Source organism: Typopeltis vanoorti, chromosome 15, assembly GCF_054136105.1.
Source record: "Typopeltis vanoorti isolate ZY-2024b chromosome 15, IOZ_Tvanoo_1.0, whole genome shotgun sequence".
NCBI classification, from domain to species: Eukaryota; Metazoa; Arthropoda; class Arachnida; order Uropygi; family Thelyphonidae; genus Typopeltis; species Typopeltis vanoorti.
In genome coordinates this window covers 57,265,526-57,289,574 of record NC_143563.1, presented here as the reverse complement: position 1 = coordinate 57,289,574, position 24,049 = coordinate 57,265,526, and the positions used below count along the sequence as shown (strand labels likewise).

Genomic DNA, 24,049 nt, shown 5'->3' with positions numbered 1-24,049 from the left:
ATTTCCTATGGATTACAATATATGGTAATCCTGATTAAATAAAATTTTCACTATGCACATATAAAGAATGTAAAAAATGGACATAAGCAAAATATTTATGTGAGATTTTTACAGGGAGTATCCTTCTTCTTGTGCTTATACAAAACCAGATGGAGGGTCTAGGAATTCAGGTTTCTCCTGGTGATTTGGTTAAGAAGGTGGAAAATATCAATTTCTGCTGTGCATTCAAATTATGATATGATAATACCATGATTAAGTTTACATTATTACTAGTTTTCTCAGCAGTTTTCCTCCAGATTAATCTGTTGTTTGTCAGGAATTTAGTACTGCCAGTTTACATTTCAGTTTAAGGCACTACTGACTGAATCAATTTGCATACAGCTGTTTTGATAATCTTTCCTCTTTCATTCTGTTTAAGTAACCCTATGCTTTAGATTTGCTCTGTTCCACATTCTTGAATGTTAACCTGAGTTCCTTTCTAATATCATCATATTTTATGAGTGTCATCGACATCTGTTAAATTTTTCTCATTGTACTTAGAACTTTCATGCCTGTGTTCTCTAGTCTTTGATCAATTGTTTTATTTCTAACCCAACTCACAGATTTATAAGTTAAAATGATAGTACCATGATTTGAACACTGTCTAATGCTAGTTTAGTGTTTTGGCTAATTTTTCTGTTATTCCTGTTATTAATAAAAGTTGATACATTTACAGAAACAGAATCTATTAACTCCTAGTGTAGTTTTTTTGTTACAAGGACATCATCAGGGGGAGAGAAAAGAAAATTGATTGACAAAATTCAAAATGTAATCTATGTAGCATGTGTTTTACTTGCTCATTGTAAAAGATTAGAGGCATGAACAGATGACATCAATGGCAATATCATATTAAAAATGAGGATATTAGGAAAGAACTTGACATTGTCAGCATCCAGGAATGCATTACCAGAGCTGATCTCAGGTGGTATGGTCACTTAAACAGAATGGGCGAAGAAAGATTAGCAAAACAAATGTTCTCTGCCAGGTTGGCAGAAAAACGACCCAGAGGAAGACCAAGATATAGGTGGATTGATACAGTATAAAGGGCTTTAGACGATAGAAATATAAGATCTGATGATGTTGGAGTCTTGACAAGTAACAGACTGATTTGGAGGAAAATTGTAGAGAGGAAGTTAGTAATGATGTAAATTTTTCATGTAGTACTATCATATCCTGTACACCTCTTGAGGGTACATGTCAGGAATTTGATGATGAGTACATAATTTATTTATTAAAAAAATTAAAATAATTAATAAATAAAAAGATAAAAATAATGAACACTAGTAATTACTTTCCAAAACTTTGAGACAGCCATTCATTCAGATAGTTAAGATTCAGACGATGCCATAAGGTTTGTCAATGACTTATCAGATTTCAGGAATTTGATATATTCCTGATGTTCTTAGATTCTAATCTTAGAAGAATGGCCTATTTGTTCAAAACAAACTCACCATGAATAGGGTTCTTAATGGACACCAAGCAAGGAGAAGTGTTGAATTTATCCTTGGTTGATATAGAAAAGAAGACAGCTTCCAGGTGGTGGTTTGAAGATGGTGCATAGATTAAACTTGGGAAGAAACCGTTCTGATTTCCTTTAATATGGAAAGGTATAGAAATTCTTTGTACGTCATATTGTAGTCTGGTTGAGGAATGATATCTGTTGATAATTTTGTGGATAGCAGCTTGGTTATATCCATTAGTAATCAAAGTGACTTTTGCTGATTTTTATTTATTTATTATTTTTTTTTTCCTGATTGAATTCCTCCTTCAAAGTTTTGGGAATAATCACAATTAAGTGTTAAGTTTTTTTATAATAATGCATGTGTTATGTAAATCTGTATTTGAATCTTAAAACTAACCATTGTTTCCTTTGAATTCTAATGTGTTCTGTTATTCAGCGTGACCAACATGTGCGCAAGTAAACACTTGCTACTTGACTTGTGTCGTGGACTTATTTTTTGAACCAAATCTTCAACTGTAAACCAAATCTTCACTTCCTGATGATGTCCTTCTAATAAGGAAGAAATATATGCTTTAATAAATTCTATTTTTCTGTACATGTGTTGATTTTTATTAATAATATAATATATTTACTACACATTTTCCTTCAAAACATTTAGTTATTAATCTGTCTTACTCTATATAAATTTATTCAACTATCTCCTCACCATACTAACTTTGAATACTCTAGTCTGTTTTCAAATTTAATTTGCTATCTTCACTAAAAACTGTACTTAAATAGCTGAAGTATTTTACTTGTTTGTAGGTTCTCCATTCAAAATGCAGTTGATGTTTTCTATGTTTCTGTTTTTCTTTAGAGTTCTTTTCATATTTTTCTCCAGTTTTATTTGCCAAATTAAAGCATTTATTCATTTAAGCTAAATAGTTCTGAAGGTTTATAACTGGATTTATTTCAAGTATAACATCCCTATAAAGTAAAGAGCTGAGTTGAATATTTCAGATTGAAATATTAAGTGTTTTAATGCCACTTCATAAATGTATCCATTTAGTTGATGAATATTAGACATGTCTAATATTCATCAACATATTCATCAACAATATTAGACATGTTTAATATTAGAATATTAAACATCTCTTCCTGTGTGTCCTTCAACCTTTCTAACTGCTGAAACTTGCATATGTTCTGTGTATTGTTTATAATATAATGGTTTTGATTTTCTTTGGTTTTTCTAACTGAAGGTATTATTAAATTTACTTTATACTATTTGTTTTTCAGATTATATTTTTGAATAACATATAATTTCATTATTATTTCTATCAGATTGCATAAAAATAAGAAAATTAAGCTACTTTGATAAACTATGTAATAGTGCATATCTTGCATCACTTCATTACTGATTGAACCCAGATCTTTTGGTTGCAAAGACCTAAGTTCAGTTCATATTGTATATGAGAGGAACATTGGGATAAGGTTTTTTCAACTGAAGGTTTGTTAGCTAGTCTCATATGGAGGTGGTTGGGTATTTCTTACTGGAAGTTTTTTTTTTTTTTCCCTGCATATCTCTCTCAGAATTAGCAAGTTATGAAATATATGAAGCTCAGGTCAGAAAAGTATTAAATCAGAGTAATAAAAGAAACTGGCTGTGCAAACTAAAAGCAATCCAAAAGAATTTTATCGTTATACCGTAAGCAAAAGAAAGAATGAATGTGAAAGAATAACTTTATTAAATGTAGATGGTACTTGAGTACTGGAAGCTAATGAGATTGTTCAATTAATGAGTGCTTACTTTGCTAATATATATCAACCAGGTGTATGTAAATGGTGCACAGTGCTACTGCTACATTGGATGAAGAGTTAGAGGTTCATGAAAATGAGGTTGAAGAGCTGTTGCATAACCTGGATAAGAATTTGTCTATAGGAACAGATGGAATATCAGCCCGTTTGCTAAAGGAATGTTCAGCTGAATTGGCTAGGCCTTTCACATGTTTGTATAACTTGAGTCTCAGCTCAGGAATGATACCACAGGAATGGAAGGAATGTATGATAGTTCCATTGTACAATGGTAGTGCAAAAACTGATGTGTCTACCTACCTATCAGTATCTCTGGTGTGGTAGTGAAGACTTTAGAGAAGTTGATAAGAACTTGTATACAGAAACGGGTAGACAAGCAAGCTATACTGTGCAAGGAGCAGCATGGGTTTACTAAAGGAAGGTCATGTTTTAGCAATTTGCTCATGTTTTATAACAATGTTACAGCTGAGTTGGATACAGGGAATGGATATATTATGATAATGTTGGATTTTTCTACGGTATTTGATAGGATACCAAACAAAAGACTGTTGCATAAACTGGAAAATATTGGATTGGAATATAAACTCTTGACTTGGATCAGGGGATGGTTGACAGACTGATATCAAAAAGTGGTATACAGTGGATGTGAATATGCCAGATTTAAGGTGATCAGTGGTGTACCTCAGGGTTCATTCCTTGTGTTATTATTTTTCAATCTATACATTAATGACATCAGGCAGGGTCTAACATAAGATGTGCAATTGTTTGCCGATGATGTGCAAAGATAGAGCAATCAAGGATGCTACTGATATTCAGCAATTAAAAAATGATTTGAATAGACCGGAAATATGGGCAAATGAAAATGGCTGTCGGTTTAATGTTAGTAAGTGTAAAGTTGTGCACTTTGGTGCGATTAGATTTCCAGCAGTATATTTTGCCACAAGAAACTGAGGAGGCAAGGGTGGATCTGGCATATTGATGGATAGGAATTTGAAGTTTAAAAGTCACGTAGCAAAATTTGCCAATACAACTCGGAGGATGATTGTGATGTTGAAGCGAACCTTGATATGTCTTCTTCTTTCTTCTTTTCAGCCATTTTCTGTCCCCTGGACGAAGGCCTCCTCCAGTTCTTTCCACTTTTCTCTGTTCTTGGAAATGGTTGATAAATGTTTCCCAACAAATTTTGACAGTTCATCACTTCTTTTAGGACTTCCTCGGCCTCATTTCCCTTCTTTTGGAATCAGTTCATTATTATAGTGATCAATCGTGCATCTTCTCTCCTGGATAGATGTCCAGCCCATTTCCATTTTAGTCACTTATGGTGAACAATGATGTCAGTGATGTGAGTCTGACTTCTTATCCAGGTGTTTCACATCTTATCTTTTAATGTGATGCCCAGCATCAACCTCACCATTTTTCTTTGAGTTGTTGTTGTTAGTTTATTTGCCAGTGCTTTTATTAGCGACCAAGTTTCACAACTATATGTGATGACTGGAAGTATACACTGGTTAAATGTCTTCCTTTTTAAACAGCGTAGGACATCATTATTTTGAAAAATGCTTTTCAGTTTTCTGAATGCACCACAGGCAAGTTGAACTCTCCTATTTATTTCCTTTTGGAGTTCCGAGTTTAGATCAATGAGATTATCTAAGTATGTATATGAAGAGACTCTTTCCAAGAAATTGTTTTCTATTATTATATTTTTTGGTGTTACAAAATGATTAAACATGATTTTAGTTTTTCTCTGTTTATTTTTAGACTCACTTTTCTGCTTTCATGATATAGCTCTTCTATCATTCTATTAAGCTCGTCTGGAGTGTTTGCAAAAATTATGATATTGTCTGCATATCTTAGGTGTGTTAAGTTTCTGTTATTAATTTTTATACCAAGGTTTATCCAGTCTATATTAAGTATTTCTTGAAGGACTACTGTAAAGATTTTGGGTGATAGATCGTCTCCTTGTCGGACAACTTTTTCAATTGATATTTTATTGCTGCTTGTGTGAAGTTGGATTGTTGCTGTTGCAGTGTGGTATATTTCCTGGAGGAGGTCCATATATTCTCCAGGAACTCCCTGATTCTGAAGTGCTTTGATTATTGCATTAGTTTTGATGGAATCAAATGCTTTTTCATAATCAATAAAGGCTAAACAGAGAAGCAATTGGTTTTCTTCAGCTTTTTCTATTATTTGTTTTACTGCATGAATATGATCAATTGTGTTAAAGCCTTTACAGAATCCTGCTTGTTCTACTGGTTGATTTGAGTTTAGAAGAGGAGTTAACCTGTTTGTTATTACTTTTGTGAGAATTTTGTACAGATTGGAGAGAATACTAATTGGTCTATAGTTCTTTACTTCTTCTTTGTCCCCTTTATTTTAAAAAGGGGACCTTGATATGTAAAGATAAGAAAGTCATTTTGCCTCTTTATAAGATTTTGATAAGACCACACTTGGATTATTGTGTGCAGATAAAAAAATTTCCATCGTATTAAACTTTCTCCTGCTGTGAACTTAAACACACTCCTTTTTGCTGACGATCAAATAATAATTACAAATTCTGAAGATAACTTAGAGAAAGATATTTTAAATTTAAATGAGATAGTCAAAGATTATGTAATGATAATATTAGAAAAATCAAAAACGATGGCCTTTAAAGGACAAGATCCAGTAAGAACTAAAATAGTAATAGATAACAAGATTTTAGAACAGGTGAATTCATTTAACTACCTAGGATGTACGATTACATATGAATACGAAAAAGATATAAACCTAAAAATTGCAAAATATTTAAAAATAACAGGTGTAATTTACTCTATATTTAAACCTTTCCTGGGTTTAAACCATGCGAGCCTATGCTACTAATGACTTGCAAAAAGTTAAGCAAGTTTGAACACTGTTAGTAGTTAGAAGTGGTTCAATCATTTGATGCTGTTGGCACACTCTCCCTCGATGAGTCTTTGGACTCCCTGGAGGTGTCACATAATAATAATAATAATAATAATAAATTGATGGAACACATTGAAATACTTATTATGAAAATATAAAAATTACCAAAACAAGCCTTAATTTACAAACCATTAGGAAAAAGAAAACCAGGACGTCCTCTTAAGAGATTCAACAATGACTTCTAAGGCTGGAACAGGTTGCTCTAGGCCTAAATCTTTGACAAGCATGATGACGATGAGATTTGGTCTCCCAGATTCTAAAGGGATAAAGAAGCCATGGAAAGGGTGCAAAGAAGAGTTACAAAAATTACAGCTGGATTATGGGATTAGATTGAGGATAGATTGTGAGTATGTGGATTACAGTCTCTGGTTAACAGGAGAAAGAGGGGTGATATTGATTGAGGTCTGTAAACTTTTGAATGGGTATTATAGGATAGTGTCTGATGAAATTTTTCATTATATGGAAGGTGGGGAGAGAACAGGGAAGCATCCATAGAAGTTTAGTTTGCTCAAAGTCAGGAAAGGAGTAAGAGCTAGGGTTTTCTCTCATAGAGCAGTGAGTGAGTGGAATAGTTTGCCTTTAGGGGTAGTGAGTGCATCTAGTGTGAATGAATTTGAGGGAAGGTATGATAGCTAGCTTGGATGATTTATAGTCTCCTTTGATGAGTTCTTGACTCCCTGGAGGTCTTAGATAATAATAATAATTAATTATCTGAATTCTACTTCTTTATCTGAAAAATAATTTTAGTTTTATAATTGCTAAACAGACAGTTTTTGTCTTCTATTAAACTTGCATCTGAGAACTACATGCATGCTTTCAGAACTTGATTTTAACATGTTCATTTGTATATATATTGCTTAATTAATAATCTTGCCCACTTTGCTAGCTATGTTTGTAATTTTGACGGTAATAGTAACATATTTAGTAAATTAAATGTGCAGCAGTGAATAGTATTAAAATTAAAATAAAAAAATATTAAATACAAAACATTAAGTACCTAAAAGTTCATTTAAATTAAATTTGAATTTACTGCTCATTTGGTTTATCACTGTTTTTCTGTTATTAGGAATCAAATTTAAGTGCAGAGTCAGTTGAAAACCAGCATTCTAGTAGTTCATCTGTGAATAACAGAATATGCAGAAAGAGGAAAATTAATGCAAATAGAGGTATGACTTCAGCAGAAGCAGGCTTAGAAAACCCATCACCAAGATACAGTAGGTCACAGTATTCATAAAATAAGCTGTAAAACTTTGATCAAATAAAATAACAGCTTTAAGTATCCCTTTATTCATATTTTTATAATGTATAGACTTACAAACTTAATTTTGAACTGTAGTCAGCATTTTGAAACTTTTACTGAATTTTTATTGAACAGGGCAATCCTTGCTATTTAGTGGAGTATTGTGTATGTAGAGTTTATTTAGCACTCCTGAAAGATAAATAACTTTTCTTATTTTGGTATAATATTAGGTTAACTTATTGTAGTTTTTGTTTTAAATGGGTGTGTGATTGACTGAACTATTTAGTTTGTAAGTAAAACTTGTATTTTTTTTTTTTTTTGTTTGTTTTGTTTTAATATGATTTTGTCAGTATGGTGGCAATGCGTGGTAGAACAATGGCCAGAAGTACTGATATTTCTGGCATTAGTTAGTTCAACCTTGCCAAAAGTTATTATTATTAAGAGAGACCTCCAGGGAGTCAGAGACTCATCAAAGGAGGCCCCCATACTACACACACACCAGCTATCATACTTATTCTTGAATTCATTCACACTGCTTGCACACACAACATCCAAAGGCAGTCCATTCCAATCATGCACCACCCTATGAGAGAAAAATCTAGCCCTCACTCCCTTCTTAGCGGTATTCATTCTCAATGTCTAAGGATGTCCTCTTGTCCTCTCCCCACCCTTTATAAATTGAAAAATTCCATAAATTGAAGTCCTGTATGACCATTTCAGAAGTTTGTAAGTCTCAATCATATCACCCCTTTCTCTTGTTTGCTAGTGTCTGTAGTCTACAAATTCTCTTTCTGTCTTTATAATCAGTATTCCACAATCCTGATATCATTTTTAATACCCTCCTTTGTACTCTCTCCAATATATCAGAATCACAATGGAAACCAAGAGACCAGACCTGCACACAATAGTGTAAGTGAGGTCTTATCAAGGCCTTGTAAAGAAGCAAAATAACATCCTTATCTTTACATGTGAACATTTGTTTCAGCATTGCAATTATCTTTTGAGTTGTATTTGCAATCTTTGCCACATGACACCTGAACTTCAACTTTCTATCTATTAACACTCCAAGATCCCTAGCCTCATCAGTTTCTTCTAGCCTAATCCTACCAATATAATATGACATTGGATATCTAATCATGCTGAAGTGAATGACTTTTACATTTACTCACATTGAACTGACACCAATTTTCCCATTCCCACAATTCCAGCCTATTCAAATCATTCTGTAACTTCTGCATATCTGCAGCATTCCTGATTACCCTACCTATCTTTGCATCATCAGTAAATAGCTATATGTTGCTTGTCAAATCCTTAACAATATCATTAATGTACATCTTGAATAACACTCGACCAAGGACTGATCCTTGTGGTACACCACTTGTTACCTTAAACCTTGCAGAATCAGATCCCCCTGTATACCACTTTTTGATATCTATCAGTCAGCCATCCTCTTATCCATGCTAATATTGTATAACCCAAACCCATTTTCTCCAATTTATGCAACAGTCTACCATGCTGTACTCTGTCAAAAGCCTTAGCAAAATCCAAAACTATCATGGTATATCCATTCCCCTTGTCTAGTTCAATGGTAACTTTTGTTATAGGATGTGAGCAAGTTGCTAAAACATGACTTTCCCTTAATAAACCCATGTTGTTCATAGCAAAGTAGAGATTCACTGTCAACCCATTTCTGAATGCGAACCCTAACCAATTTTTCCAAAATCTTCACCACCACTCTGAGATACTAATTGGTCAATAGTTGGATACATTGGTCTTTGCACCACCTTTGTGCAATGGAATTACCATACATTCCTTCCATTCCTGCAGAATCTTCCCTGTTCTGAGACTCATATTAAACAGCCTGGTCAAAGGAATAGCCAGTTCAGCTGAACACTCTTTTAGCACACTTGCTAATATTCCACCAGTCCCTATTGCTGAATTCTTATTCAATTTGTGCAACAGCTCTAATACCTCAACTTCACATACCTGAGTTTCTTCATCTAGTGAAGAGGTAACAGTGAGTTCAATGTTGCATTCACAAGCTTGATAGCTTTTAACGAAATGGGCACTCATTAACTGAACAACCTCTTCTGCTTCTGTAACCCTCATGCCATCTGGATTTTAAGAGTTATTCTTTCATATACATTCTTTCTTTTACTCACAGCATATCGATAGAATTCTTGTGGGTTGTCTTTAGCACACAGAGCCAGTTTCTTTTCATACTCAGACTTTGCTTTCCATACAACAGTTGTGACTATTCTAGCCTGCTGTTTAACGTTCATAACAGATTTCATCCTTATGCAAATGTATTCCTTCCACATAGTCCTTTTCTTACGAATCTCTTGCTTAATAAGATTACACATCCATTTGACTCCTACTCTATTTATTCTTCGAACTCTCTGGACACATTCTAATATCACATCATTTAAGTATTGTTTAAATGCTTTCCATGCACTATCTATATTCTTTCCATCTAGCAACGATCCCATTCCACTGAACATGGTATACTCTTCAGTTGGTCATAATTTGCTGCTTCGTAGCTCATCATGCAACCTTTTCTTAATGGAACATTCATAAATTTAGTCACTTCTCAAGTGAGTACTGCATGATCACTGTCACCAACTGGAGGCAGAATAGTTAAGTCATTAACTGAAATACCCCCTGACACTATAATCAAATCTAACACTCTTTGCCCTCGAGTTTCTTCTGTCACATGCTGCTTGAGGAAGTTGTTGGGCAACAGCTCAATAAATACATTTTCATTCTTCTCATGAGAAGAATGAAAGTCAAGACTGCATGGTCACTTTCACTAATCAAAGGCAATGAGATCACCTTGGTTATGGATAGCTCGTTTGATACTATTATGACCAGATCCAATACTCTCATGCCCCTGGTCCCCTCCACCACATGCTGTCCCAAGTAATTATCTCTCAGCAGGTGTGTAAATTCTTACACACTTAGAACTGTTAGCCAAGTCTCACTAATGCCTATAACTTTTGTCAAAGTTTTTTTTTTATTAAGATATTACAATAATTAGTATACATTTAAATGGCGCCAAAAAAAAAAGGGCAAGAAATGTAATGCTAAAAAAAGCACTGCAGAACAAGGCTAGCCCTGCTAACTAACACATGGAGGAGGTTAATGAAAATCAATTAACCATTAAAATAGCGAAGTTGAAATAGATCATCAGAGAGACGACATGTGAATTGCAAAAAGTTGAGAGGTGTTTAAATGAGCATAGAGAGAAAGAGAAAAAAAAATAAATAGGAAAATCAGAAACAACAAAGCAAGGAAACAGGTAGGTGATGTTATTAGTAAAAAGAAAGAAGTTATTTGGTATGGTGACTACAAGAGAATATGCTATAGATGAGCGAGTCATAACATCGAGTTTTCCTGGAGCAAAAATTAAAAATATAATGCAAGCAATTCAAAAACAGAAAAGAAAAGTAAATGAAATCGTAGTTGTAGTAGGTACAAACGATTTAACTGGCGATAAGTTCAGTATGAGAGAGGACATGAAAGGGCTGTTGGAAGAAGCGAGAGTGAAGGGGTAAGAAAGTAAAAAATAGTCAGTGTTTTACCTGGCTATGATAAAAATGAATTAAGAAGAAGGGCTATGATGGCAAACGATTCGATGCCTCCCTATAGAAGGAATAGATGCGAGTATTTGGATGTGTGGAGTGAGTTTGAGGGAAGATTGGATTTGTATAAGAGGAACGGCCTACACCTGAATGCGTTTGGTATCAGGAGTCTGGAAAAACTAATAACTGGTATGAAACCTAACACAGAGAGTCAGGGAAACTAAATTATAAAGGGAGGAATGGTGTGAATGTCAGTGTAAGAGCAACAATATTATATAGCTGTGTTAATTATGCGAATAGGCTTTGTCATAAAAATATTGACGAGGAGAAAATGATTTCAGGTTTGTGTTCATCTGGTTCAGATCGAAATGTGTGCAAAGATGTCTACAAGTGTAAGGCATTAGAGAAGAATAAAGATGGGCAAGTTGTCCAACTGTTGGGCAGACTGCAGACAAGACAAGAACAAACAGGTAGATTATTATGTCTGTACACGAATGCTAGGAGTATGGAGATATAGACTGGATGGAATTTACACACCTGCTGAGAGATAATTACTTGAGACAGAATGTGGTGGAGGGGACCAGGGGCATGAGAGTATTGGATCTGGTCATAATAGTATCAAACAAGCTATCCATAACCAAGGTGATCTCATTGCCTTTGATTGGTGAAAGTGACCATGCAGTCTTGACTTAGGAGATTGTACAACATGAGGAATATTATGTCAAGAAGGGGTATATGTGGGACTACAAGGCAGGTGATTATGACAAGCTTAGGAAAAAGCTTAAATCTGTGTCATGGCACAAACTGCAGGGTAAAGATGTTAGTAGTGCATGAGAGATAGTTAAAGGTCATCTAGAGGAAGCAATATTAAATTGTGTATACCTTAGGTAAGGAAGGTTAATCAGTCCAACAGTCAGTGGCTGTTGGACAGATCAAAAAGTGGCATATGAAGGGTATATAAAGAGAAAGGTGACTAGCATGGCAAGGAAGGCAAAATCAGATTATGAGAAGAATCTAGCCAAGTACCCCAAAGGAAATCTCAAAGAGTTCTTCGTTATGTTGCAAGCAAGAGGAAGGAAATCTATGAAAGATTACCTTTAATGAATGATGAGGTGATAGAAGTAGATAAAATAGTTGAGTTACTGCCTTAACAGATATGACAGACACTAAGGCAGAATAGAGGTGGATAAATTGGAGGTTCTTAGGATATTGCAGAATCTCAATGTAAATACAGCTGTGGGATTAGATGGGATATCAACTCTGTGAGAATGTGCAAGGGAACTGGCAATGACTAGGCTCATTAATTTAAGTCTCAGCTCTGGTAGAGTTTCAAGGCAGTGGAAAGAAGGCAAAATAATTCCCTTACGTAAGTTAGGTTGTAAGACTGCAGTAGCAAATTATAGAAAAAGAGAATTCAAGAATGGGTGGATAAAAATATGATACTGTATGAAGGGCAACATGGCTTTGTGAAGGGTCAGCTATGCTTTAGTAATTTACTATCTTTTTATAATAGAGTAACAGCAGAGTTGGATGAAGGAAATGGCTCTATGATGATTTTGCTGGATTTTGCAAAGGCATTTGACAGAATGCCAAATGGAACTCTCTTATATTTGGCATTCGCGAACACATGGGGATGGATATGACGCTGGTTAAGTGGAAAAGAGGGTTGCTGTTGGACAGATATCAACAAGTGGTATATGGAGGAGTAGAATCGAGGTGAAAACAGGAGACTAGTGGTGTGCTGCAGGGATCAGTTCTAGGACCACTGCTGTTTAATTTGTACATAAATGATGTAGGAAATAACTTAAAAGGAAATATTCAGTAGTTTGCTGATGTAGAATTAGAGTAATAGTTAATCAAGACGATGTGGAGCTTGCAAGACGATTTAAATAGGCCTATTAGAATGGGCAAAAGATAATAGATATTGAAGAACACATTAACATGTGTTCTTCAATAGCCAAGTAATCTTATGGTTATTGGCTGCTGAAGAACATGTAGAGATAAGGAAATTGTTAGGCCTTGATATGCCCACATGCGGATTACTGTGCTCAAGTCAGGTCCCCTGGGTTTCTTGGGGATGAGGAAGCAGTGGAGAGGATTCAGAGGCGAGTGACCAAGATTAGCAGAGCTAATCTCAGGTAGCATGGTCATTTAAACAGAATGGGAGAGAGGAAAGATTAGCAAAACAAGTGTTCTCTGTCAGGTTGGCAGGAAAAAGACCAATAGGAAGACTTAGATATAGGTGGATCGATACAGTAAAAAGTGCCTTAGAAGATACAGATATATGATCTCATAAGGTTGGAGTCTTGACATGTAACAGATTGATTTGGAGGAAAATTATAGATAGGAAGTTAGTAATGATGTAAATTTCATGTAGTACTATCATATCCTGTTCACCCCCTCTTGAGGGTACATGTCAGGAATTTGATGATATAATGTGACCAAGATGGTGAGTGGCCTGTGGAATGTTCCCTATGAGGATAGATTGAGAGTGGAGAGGATTGCAGAAGTTGGTTGATGGGAGAAGAAGAGGGGTATGATACAGGTTATCATTTTACAGGATTGGTGCAGTGGAAATGTTTCAGTACTTGGCTGGAGGGGGCCAGAACAAGGGGTTATCCCTGGAGGTTGAATAAAGGTGTGGTTAGTGGGGGCAGGTGAGGACGTGATTTTCTGCTTGGAGAATTGTGAATGAGTGGAATGAGTTGCCAGGGTCAGGTGTGAGTGCTTTGTCTGTTAATGGGTTCAAGGGGAGAGATGATAGTTGGTGTGGAGAGTCTTCAGACTACTTGGAGGTATCCATACAATAATAAGAATAAGAAAATTGATTAGTCTGATATCCATTTAAGTAGCATGTGAACATTGTTGAATGCCTCTCTGAAACTGAAATTGAACCACTGTTCAGTAAACCATCTTTCCTGACTTTGGAAAAGTGCAAAATCATTTCTTCCAGTATTCATTATTTTTAGTTTTAGTTGTGATCTGAACAGTGATTCTTCCATTTTAAGAGTTAGTTCAAAACACTAACCTCTTCCTCTAGAACCAAGCACAACCCATTTTTAACTCATGATGTTATGTAACTCACTGTATTTTTCATGCATACTGTAGACATGTTTTTCCTGACTGCTGAGTTCAGCAGAAGAATTCCTTTGTGAAATATATCAATAAATAGTTTTAATGTGTGTACTAGACATATTTAAAAAAAACTTTCACGACTTAAACATGTAATCCAATGTACAGTTGATTTTTGAAGAAAGATGGTTTGAACTGTTCGGATCAACTTATACACTGTTTGTTTTTTCTTAATAAATATATTAGAAATTTTTTAGAGATTTCAATAATTTGAAAAAGCTCGCAGACCACATCTCAGATTGTTAATTCTCATTCTGTGTACAGATATTCCTTTGGCATCTTCCTTCAGTTTGTCCATTGCTCTTTCTAAATGTGCGATGAAAATGCTTGGTGATATTGGGTCCCCCTTTCTAGTACCTCTGTTTGTTCTAAACCATTTCCCCAAATCATTACCTATTCTTAGTGCTGCAACTGCATTCTGATAAACATCTTTTAATATAGCTATTAGTTTTTTTTATCATTTCCATAGGATTCCAGAACTGCTAATGTCACTTTCTGGTCAATACCAGAAGACCAGAAAGTGACATGTCAAATGCTTGCTGAAAATCTACAAAGCAAGTATATATGTTTTTGTTTTTTCTCCTAGCTTTCTCTGCTATTAACCTCATTGTCAAAATCTGTTGAATTGTAGTTCTGTCCTTCCTAAATCCTGCTTGCTTGTTTGCAAGGTGTGCTTCCAATTGTGTTCTCAATCTTTCTGTCAATATCATCCTCATCATCACTTTACCAAGGTGACCTGTCAAGACAATTGTTCTATAATTTTTACAATGTAGCTTATTTCATTTCTTGTATAATGTCACTAATATTGATTTCACCCACTTTTCTGGCATTTTCCCTTCTTTACATACCATACTTTCACCACCATATTTAATCATTTCTCTAGTGATATTATTGTTTCCAGGACTCTTGTTGTATTTTAGCCATCCTATTGCTTTTTCTACCTCTCCTCTTGAAAAATGTCCACATCATGCTCATTACCTGGTGGTGATATCTGCTTCAATTCTTCAGTCAGTTTCCCAATGCTATCTAAATCTAGTTTTTCTTCATATAACTCACTACAGTATCTTGTCCACCGCTGTACAATTTTTTCTTTATTTGTCAATACGTTGCCTTTTTCATCTTTAATTGTGGTCTGTTTTGGTTGCCACTTTCTATTAGTGGTTCTGATCATTTTGTATACCTCCCTTGTTTTATGCTCTCCATAGTACAGTTCTATATTGTTGCATTGGGCTTCTAACTATTTCATCTTATCCATTCTGACGGCTTTTTTCACCTCATTACACTTTCTTCTATATTGCTCCTCTATTTGTTCTGATGTATCCTTTCTTATTTTCAACATTCTTTTCTCCTGTAATAATAATGTCAGTGTTTCTTGTCTAATCCATTTCTTGATCTTCTCTTCTTCTGGTACTGGTTCTTCTATTGCCTTCATTACTCTTTTCACTCTTAGATTCTAGTTTTTTTTTTTTTTCTCCACACTTTTAAGTTTCTCTTCTAACACTGTTCTGTACCTTCTTCTATTTTTCTGCTTCACTTATTCTTGCTGCATCTCTTCTATTCTGATGTTAGGTTGATATTTCTTTTTTAATTTCAACTTGATGTTTGCAATCACTAAACTATGGTCCAAGTGCTAACCATGCTCTTACTTAAATTCCAAGGATGGTGCCTTGTTCTGCTCTCTCTAGGCCAAATGCTGAAACATTTCCCTGACATCAATCCTATAAAATCCTTTTTATGTAACTTAAATGTTTCTATCATATCACTTCCCCCCTTTTTGCCTATCAACAAACTTTTGCAATCCACAAACCCCTCAATCTATCCTCATAGAACATTCCACAGACCACTCGATATCTTAGTCACTTGCTTCTGAATCCTCTCCACAACTCCCTCATCCCCAAGAAACCCAGGTGACCAGACATAAGCACAGTAATTCAGCCACCCTGGTTACTTTAGCAATATGCCCTCTAAACTCCAATTCTCTATCCTCCACCACCACTACCCCCCACCCCCCAAATCCTTGGTTTTATCAATTTCCTGGAGTACAGTTCACTCACATCTTGTAATCTTTGTATCCCAAAATGCAGACTGTCAGTGGCTGCACTATTAAATTTCATATTAAATCGACATCCATTATGCCCATACTATCAACCTATTCAAATCATCCTGCAAACGCTCTACATTATCTTAATTGATATTACCCACCCAATTTTGCATCAACAGCAAACAATTAACTGTTTCCCTTCAGATTATTTCCTATATAATTTGTGTACAAATTAAACAGGCAGTGGACCAAGCACAGATCCCTGCAACACACCACTAGTCACCCGCCTTCTCCTGGATTCTGCTCCTCCATATACTATTTTTTGGTATCTGTCCATGAGCCACCCTTTTATCCATATCACCAGATTCATATCCATCGTTATTTGTTGCAGTGTGCATAATAGAGTTTCATGTGGTATCCTGTCAAATCCAGCTGTATCATCATGTAGCCATTCCCTTTATCCAACTTAGCTGTCACCCTGTTATAAAAACTTAATAGATTACTAAGGCATGATCTACCCTTCACAAAGCCATGCTGCCCCTCATAAAGTATCACATTCTTATCTACCCATTCCTGAATTCTCTTTTTGACCAACTTTTCCAGTATTCTGACCACCACTCTTGAAATACTGATTGGTCTATAATTTGCTACCACAGACTAAGATCCTCCTTTATGCAAAGGAATTATTTAGCCTCTTGGGACTTTGTCAGAGCTGAGATATAAATTAAACAGCCTAATCAAAAGTATCGTCAGTTTCCCTGCACATTCTCTTAAAATGAGAGCCGATATCCCATCAAATTCCACAGCTGTACTTGCATTCATATTCTGCAATATCCTAAGTACTTTCAATTCATTACCCTCTCTATCTCTCTCTCTCTCTCTCTCTCTGTTCTCACATCATTTCTTGTCATCTCTGCCATAACAATAACTTCACTTGGATGATATATGCTTGTAAATTGATCACTCAGTAGCTCAACAATTTTGTCTGCCTCTCTTTCCTCTTAACCATCTGCGCTTATTAAAGTTATCCATCCATATTCTTCTTCCTACTTGCCATATAACAAAAAAAAAAATATTTAGGATTTCCTTTTGGCTCTGGTTAATTTCTTCTCATAATCTGGTTTTACCTTCCTAACCATGTTGGTCACCTTTCTTGCCTGATTCTTGTACTGTTCATGAGTTAGCTGATAATCTTTTGCCTTATACACCCTCCACATTTTCTTTTTTTTTAATGCATGCTTACTACTCATCCAACTCCTACCTGATTTACCCTCCTGACTTTGGGTATACAATGTGATATTGCTTCCTTCAGATATCCCTTGACTAATCCCAATGCAATGTGAAGATCTTTCCTTTGAAGATCTTTATGCCAGTACTGCACCAAGCTGCCTCTAAGTGTATCATAATTATCTGCCTTATGGTTCCCCATATATCCCTTCTTAACTGGAATTTTCACATTTTCTACCTCTCAAATCAAGACCACATGATCACTTTTTCCAGATGTAGACATTTGGTTATGGACAGGTCTTCTGGCCCTATAGCAAGATTCAGCACTCTCATGCCCTGAGTCCCCCCCCTCAGTCACACTTTGCTTCAAGTAATTATCTCTCAGTAAGTGTATAAATTCCATTTCATTCCTGCCATGTGATCTTTCCTCCTTCCAATCTTCTCCAAAGTTGAAGGCCCATAATAATTACTCAACTTGCACTCATTGTACTAATCTGTTGATGCATATCTTCCACATCATCTATGGCACTCCCCGGCCTATAGCAGCAACCAATTTTATATTTTGTCTTATTGGTCTCGATCTCACACCAGATTGATTAAAAAGAACTGATATCTGCCTGACTGACTCTGATCTTGTTGGATGCAATTCATCAGCAGTACCCTACCCCCTGTACTGTCTACTCTATCCTCCCTGAAAATACTAAATCTATCACAGTCTATCACTGTAACTATATCATTTGCTTTTAGTCAAGTCTCACTAATGCCTATAACTTTTGACAAGGCTGTACTAACTAATGCAAAAAAACTCTTCCCTCTTATTCTGTGGCTCAGACAAGTAATTTGATAGTAAAGAATTTTCACCCCTGAAAATTCTGGCCTTTGCAGCTAGATTGCCAGCTATGAATATATGTCATATGTACAACGGATGAATCATTATTCCCCAACCTTACCCATTGCCCATCATGAGACCATGACCATCTGATTTGTTAGATGGTCATGGTCTCATGATGGGCAATGAAATTCATCTACAAGACTCACAAACATTGCTTATGGTGGGATTTGAATCTATGCTGTATTGGTTGGAGAGCAAGTACACTATCCTCTCATCTAACTAGACTGGCAAGTTTTAAAATCCAACACATTAACAGGTTTTGCCTTTCTCTTCAACTTTCTGTCCATCCACTGTATTGGTGCACTATCAGCTGAACACCTTTCTGGGTAAAATCATCATTGATAAAAAAATGATATGTTATGTCATATCATTTGTTAACTGTGACTTGCAGCCAGTTTGTTTCACAGGTGAAATACATACATTTCCAAAAGAAAAGTCTGCTATTCCTTATGAGAATAACTAACTCACCTTTAGTTGCAAGGCCATTATAAACATTCCTTAAAACCCAGAGGAGATTCAAACTAGAATTTTCCAAAGGACTAATAACAGACATTCTGTTTTTCTGACTGCTGAACTCTTAACTTAGCCCCTCAGAATTTACACAGAAATTTACTAGCTCACCTGAGAGTGAAATTCAAAATCAGAACAAAGAAGAAATGACATCCATCGAAGTATATTTAATATGGTAAAAAAAAAATAATAAAATTATATATAAATTATTAATTAATGAGCATAGTACCTGTACAGTGGCAATTTATGCCACTAACATCAGAGTAGACAGATTCCATTGTAGAGGCTTTAGTTCATTTTAGTCCAGTGCAAACTCATTAACTATTTCATGAGCAAACTTATTCATATAATTATTTAGAAATACTGTCATGGACACATGTAACACAAGCTATATAGAACTTTATTCAAACACTCCAATATATTTCATCCAACATTACATAGATATCATCAGGAAGACAGACTATTAACTACATTCAAAACATGAATCAAATAATGAGTCAAAGCATGCATATACCAGCTCATGTCTTGGTCGCAGCTGAAGTATATGATTACTCTGTTATAGTTCAAATATAACAATTGCAAAAGTTGTGTAGTTAAAATTTTAAATAATTATACATTTAAAAAAATTATGAACAATTAATAGTAATCACTTAGAGATTAGCATGTAATCTGAGTGGTTGAAGTTCAGAAGATTTTGTAGTGTTTCATATGTTTCAAGAAAAAGATTATCAGATTGAACTTAGTGGAATGAAGAAATATTGTTTGGTTCCAAAGAACTTTGTGCCTAGTGGACTAGTGTCAATAACATGAGAAGCAAGGCCAGACTTATCATCAAATTCTTGACATGTATCCTCAAGGGTTGTACAGGATATTATGATAGTACTATATGAAAAACCTACATCATTACTAACTTCCAATCATCAATTTTCTGCCAAATCAATCTGCTATCTATCAAGACTCCAGCATTATCACATCTCATACTTTTGTCTTCTAAGGCATTTTTTACTGTATCAATCCACCTATATCTTGATCTTCCTCTGGATCTTTTTTTTTTGCCAACCTTGCAGAGAACACTTGTTTTGCTAATCTTTCTTCTCCCATTCTGCTTAAGTGACGACACCACCTGGGATTAACTCTATTAACACATTCCTGGATGCTAACAATGTCAAGTTCTTTCCTAATGTCCTCGTTTTTAATATGATATTGCTATTGATGCCATCTGTTCATGCCCCTAAGCTATCTTCTTATCTGTGGTCTCTGGTCTTTGGTCAAGTGTTTTATTTCTAATCTAGATCTCAGTTCCATAAATTAAAATTGATTTGAACACTGTATTGTATACAGCTAATTTAGTAACTAATTTCTCTCTTATTCCATATAAATTTATTCAGTTGACTTCTTATAATACTGGCTTTATTGATTCTGTAGTCTATGTCCATATTTAATCTTCACTAAAAATTATCCAAATTATCCCTAAGTAACTGAAATGTTTTACTTGTTCTACAGGTTCGCCATTCACGATGCAGCTGATATTTTCAATGTTTCTGCCTACTTTCATTGTCTGTGTCTTGTTATTGCTGATTTCGTACCAAATTTATTACAACAGTTATTCAATTTAGTCAGGGAATCTTGAAGACTTGTACTGGATTTATTTAAAAATATAACATCATTTGCATAAAGTAAAGAGGTGATTAACATCTCCAATTTTGATATCAGGTTTAATACTGCATTCCTTCATAATGTAATGTGATCCATATAGATGATGAATAACAGAGGGGATAATATGCATCCTTATCTGAACAACAGATTTAACATCAAGCCATCTTCCTGTACTTCATTCAATTTTAACTGCTGACTCACAACTCAAAAAAAAAATAAGTATTACTTGATATAATGTTCCACTGACACAATACAACTGTAACATTTTCAAAAGCTTTTCTATTGGCACCTTGTCATAAGCCTTTTGCGGGTCTCTTTGTTATATTCCCAAGATTTCTCAACTATTTGTCGTAAAGTAAAAATCTGATCCTGACAGCCTCCTATTTGGCCTGTTCATTAGCAGTGATGCATGCCTGACACCGACAATGCATTGTTTGCTGTACATTTTCGAAAATACCTGGAGTTTCCCGGATCATAGCAGCGGCAATGGCAATTATTGGCACGAGGTCCATGTCAGAGGCATCAGGCATTTCGTACACCATGGCTTTAAGGGTCTCCCACAGAAAGAAATCAATGCTCGATAAATCGGGTGAGTGTGGGGGCCATGTGACGGGGTCCACCACGCCCAATCCATCAAGCCCCAAAGGACCTGTCCAAATACTGTCGCACAGAAATGCCAAAATGGACTGGAGTCCCGTTGTGTTATAACCACATCTGTCGATGCACAAAGTCATTGGAACATTCTTCAGTAAATCCGGCAGAAATTCTTCCAGGAAGGTCCGATACTTCTAGAAGTCCAGTTGGGGTGGTAACAGGTATGGGCCGACTAAACAGTCAGCGACAATACCTTCCCATACATTAATGGTGAAGCGTTGTTGTGTAGCATGTGATCTCACAGTATGTGGATTCTCATGGGCCACACACATGAGCATTGTGGTGATTGAAGACCTCTTCACAGGTAAATGCAGCTATATCCATGAATAAAACACAAGTTGGAAAATCTGGGTCTACGGCACTTTTCTGCAGAAACCACTGCGCAAATTCCACACGTTGAGGATAATTTTCGGCCATCAGTAACTGGACTCGTTGCAGATGAAATGGATGTAAGGACTCAGAGTGCAAAACGCGCAATACACAATAGAGATACTCCTATAGCAGAGGTAACGGCACGTGTGCTTGTCTCTGGATTATTGTCCATCGCATGCAACACCTCTTCCATGGAGGGATTTTGTGTCAAACGTGGCCACCCACTATCATGCCTGTGATCCCTGAATGATCCATAGTACACAAATTCTGAAGCAAATGCGCAAACATTTGTTTGGGTACCTTTTGTGATACATTCATACAGCGGCACGTCAATTACCGTCAGCTAACCTGTAAACGAGGTGCATGTCTGCCATCTCAGCATTTGTAAAACAACACATGTTCTTCGTACGACGTCGAAAGCTTGAATGAGGAAGCCCCAACTGCTCTCCTGAAGTGCTGCGCCACCTATCACTTTCGGGTGGCTTTCTGGTCATGCTTTCCTATGTGAATATGGTTGATTTTGATGTTCTCTACCTCTCCTCAAAGTTTGTATGTGGAATTTAGAACCACCCTGTATAGAGTTATATATAGTATGTGCTGGCCTGGTTGGCCGAGTGGTTAGCATAATCGCTCTCCAGCCAAGGGGCTGCGGGTTCGAATCTTGCATAGGCATGGATGTTTGTGATTGTCTTCCACCTTAATGCATTCATTTCACTCAAGTATAGATACACTCTCCCAATATAAACTGGGTCACCATGGGAGTAGTAGACCCAACCCTCCCTCAATGGGAGAGGCCTTCATCCTGCTGGTAAAAAAAATAGGCTGTTCATCATCATCATCATCACATAGTATGTATTTGAGCTATAAGTCAGCAATAAGAATTGAAGGAGGTACATATTGTAATTTTGAAAACCTGTAGCATTTTGAACAGCTTTTCTTTCTTGGTAATTTGTCATATGCCTTTTTCAGATATACAAAATTCAAATATAGATCCTTGTCATATTCATATAATTTCTCAACTATTTCTAGAAAAGTGAAAATCTGATCATGACAATCTCTATTTGGCCTGAAAAATGGTAACTCAGGATTGCTACAAAGGTACACATTATCTCTGCTGTTATTCACAATGTGGATCACATTGTGATCCACATTTTGAAAGTCGTAATAAAATAGAGACAAAGAGCATGAAAATTGGCAGGAACTTTTGAAATGTCAACTGCATGCTGAAAAGAGAACCAACAGAACAAGTGAAAAAGCAATTTTTAGTGAAGATGGCAAATTAAATATGGAAATAGACAACAGAATTGGCAAAGCTGGTATGGTGGAAGTCAAGTGAATAAATTTTTATGGAATAGGAGAGAAATTAGTTAAAACACTAGTTTTGTACAAGAGTATGCAAACCAATTTTAACTTATGGATCTATAAGCTGGGATAAAAATAAAATACAAGATCACAGATTTTGAGACCACAGATATGAAAGTTCTTAGGAGAAAAAAAAGGGCATAAGCAGATGACATCAATTGCAGAATAATTAAAAATGAGGATAGTCTAAGGTGGTATGTTCACTTAAACAGAATGAGAAAGGAAAAACACCCTAGAGAAAGACCAATATATAGGTGGTTTGATAGTGAATATCTCTATCAGGGGTCTTGTTCCTCAGGAACAAGACTCCCAACTGATAGCAGATTATTTTGGATAAATTGCTGATTTGAAATTAGTAATGGTGTAAACTTTTCATGTTGTACTATCATAATATCTTGTAAACTCTCCTCTTCCCAAGAGTATATATATCAGGAATTTGATGATGAACACAAATATCACTAGACTGCTACAAAGATTGCCCAAATTAATTGTTTCAGTGAAATTTTGTCACTTAGTTTATATTCAAAATGTATTGAACCTTTATGGAACTAATATACTGAATATTAAATGAAAGATGACAGAGAAATTTAGTTTTTATATATTAGAGCTATTATGTTATGAAGACAGTGTAATATTTGCCATTCTGTTGGAAAGGTCTGGATTTGAATCCTATCAAGGATGATAGTGGTTTAAGCTTGTTTAATGGAACTGGCTTGGTTTTCCTTCTTGGGTACTCTGGTACCCTTGTGACTGACAAATTGGCTGGAGAACACATACAATTACCAGACATAATTCACTGGCCTTATCATATGACATTAGTTTTCTTATCTGTAATCCTATCCATGCTATGAAACCCTGCAGTGTCCCCACTTTGCAGGGATCCAGAATTTTTTCAGAAAGAGATCTGCTTAAAATTTGTTTGCTGGTGTGGGGGGGTAGCAATTGCAGTTATCCCCTCAATGAATGCCATATTTTTGAAGATAGTTATTCCTGAAAACTACTCCCAGGGAAACTCATTTTAGCACCAATGGACTTTGCATTTAATGAACAGGTTTTTGGTTTCTTTCTGTAGTGAGCATTTATTGATATGAGTTATGTCAAAATGGTATTTGTCTGTATCCTGTTAGTTCCATTTCTAACATTATTA

At 35.6% G+C, this 24,049-nt stretch overlaps 1 protein-coding gene across 4 annotated transcripts in view; it reads left to right on the top strand.

Annotated features, from left to right (window-relative positions):
- Nucleotides 1–24,049, top strand: part of LOC150098782 (lymphoid-specific helicase-like) — a 310,277-nt gene that overhangs the window by 107,494 nt on the left and 178,734 nt on the right. For all 4 annotated transcript variants that reach the window (XM_090404891.1, XM_090404888.1, XM_090404889.1 and 1 more), the window contains one exon: nucleotides 7,302–7,449. In XM_090404891.1, coding sequence (XP_090261017.1) covers nucleotides 7,302–7,449 — 148 coding nt within the window. The remainder of the gene's footprint in view (nucleotides 1–7,301; nucleotides 7,450–24,049) is intronic.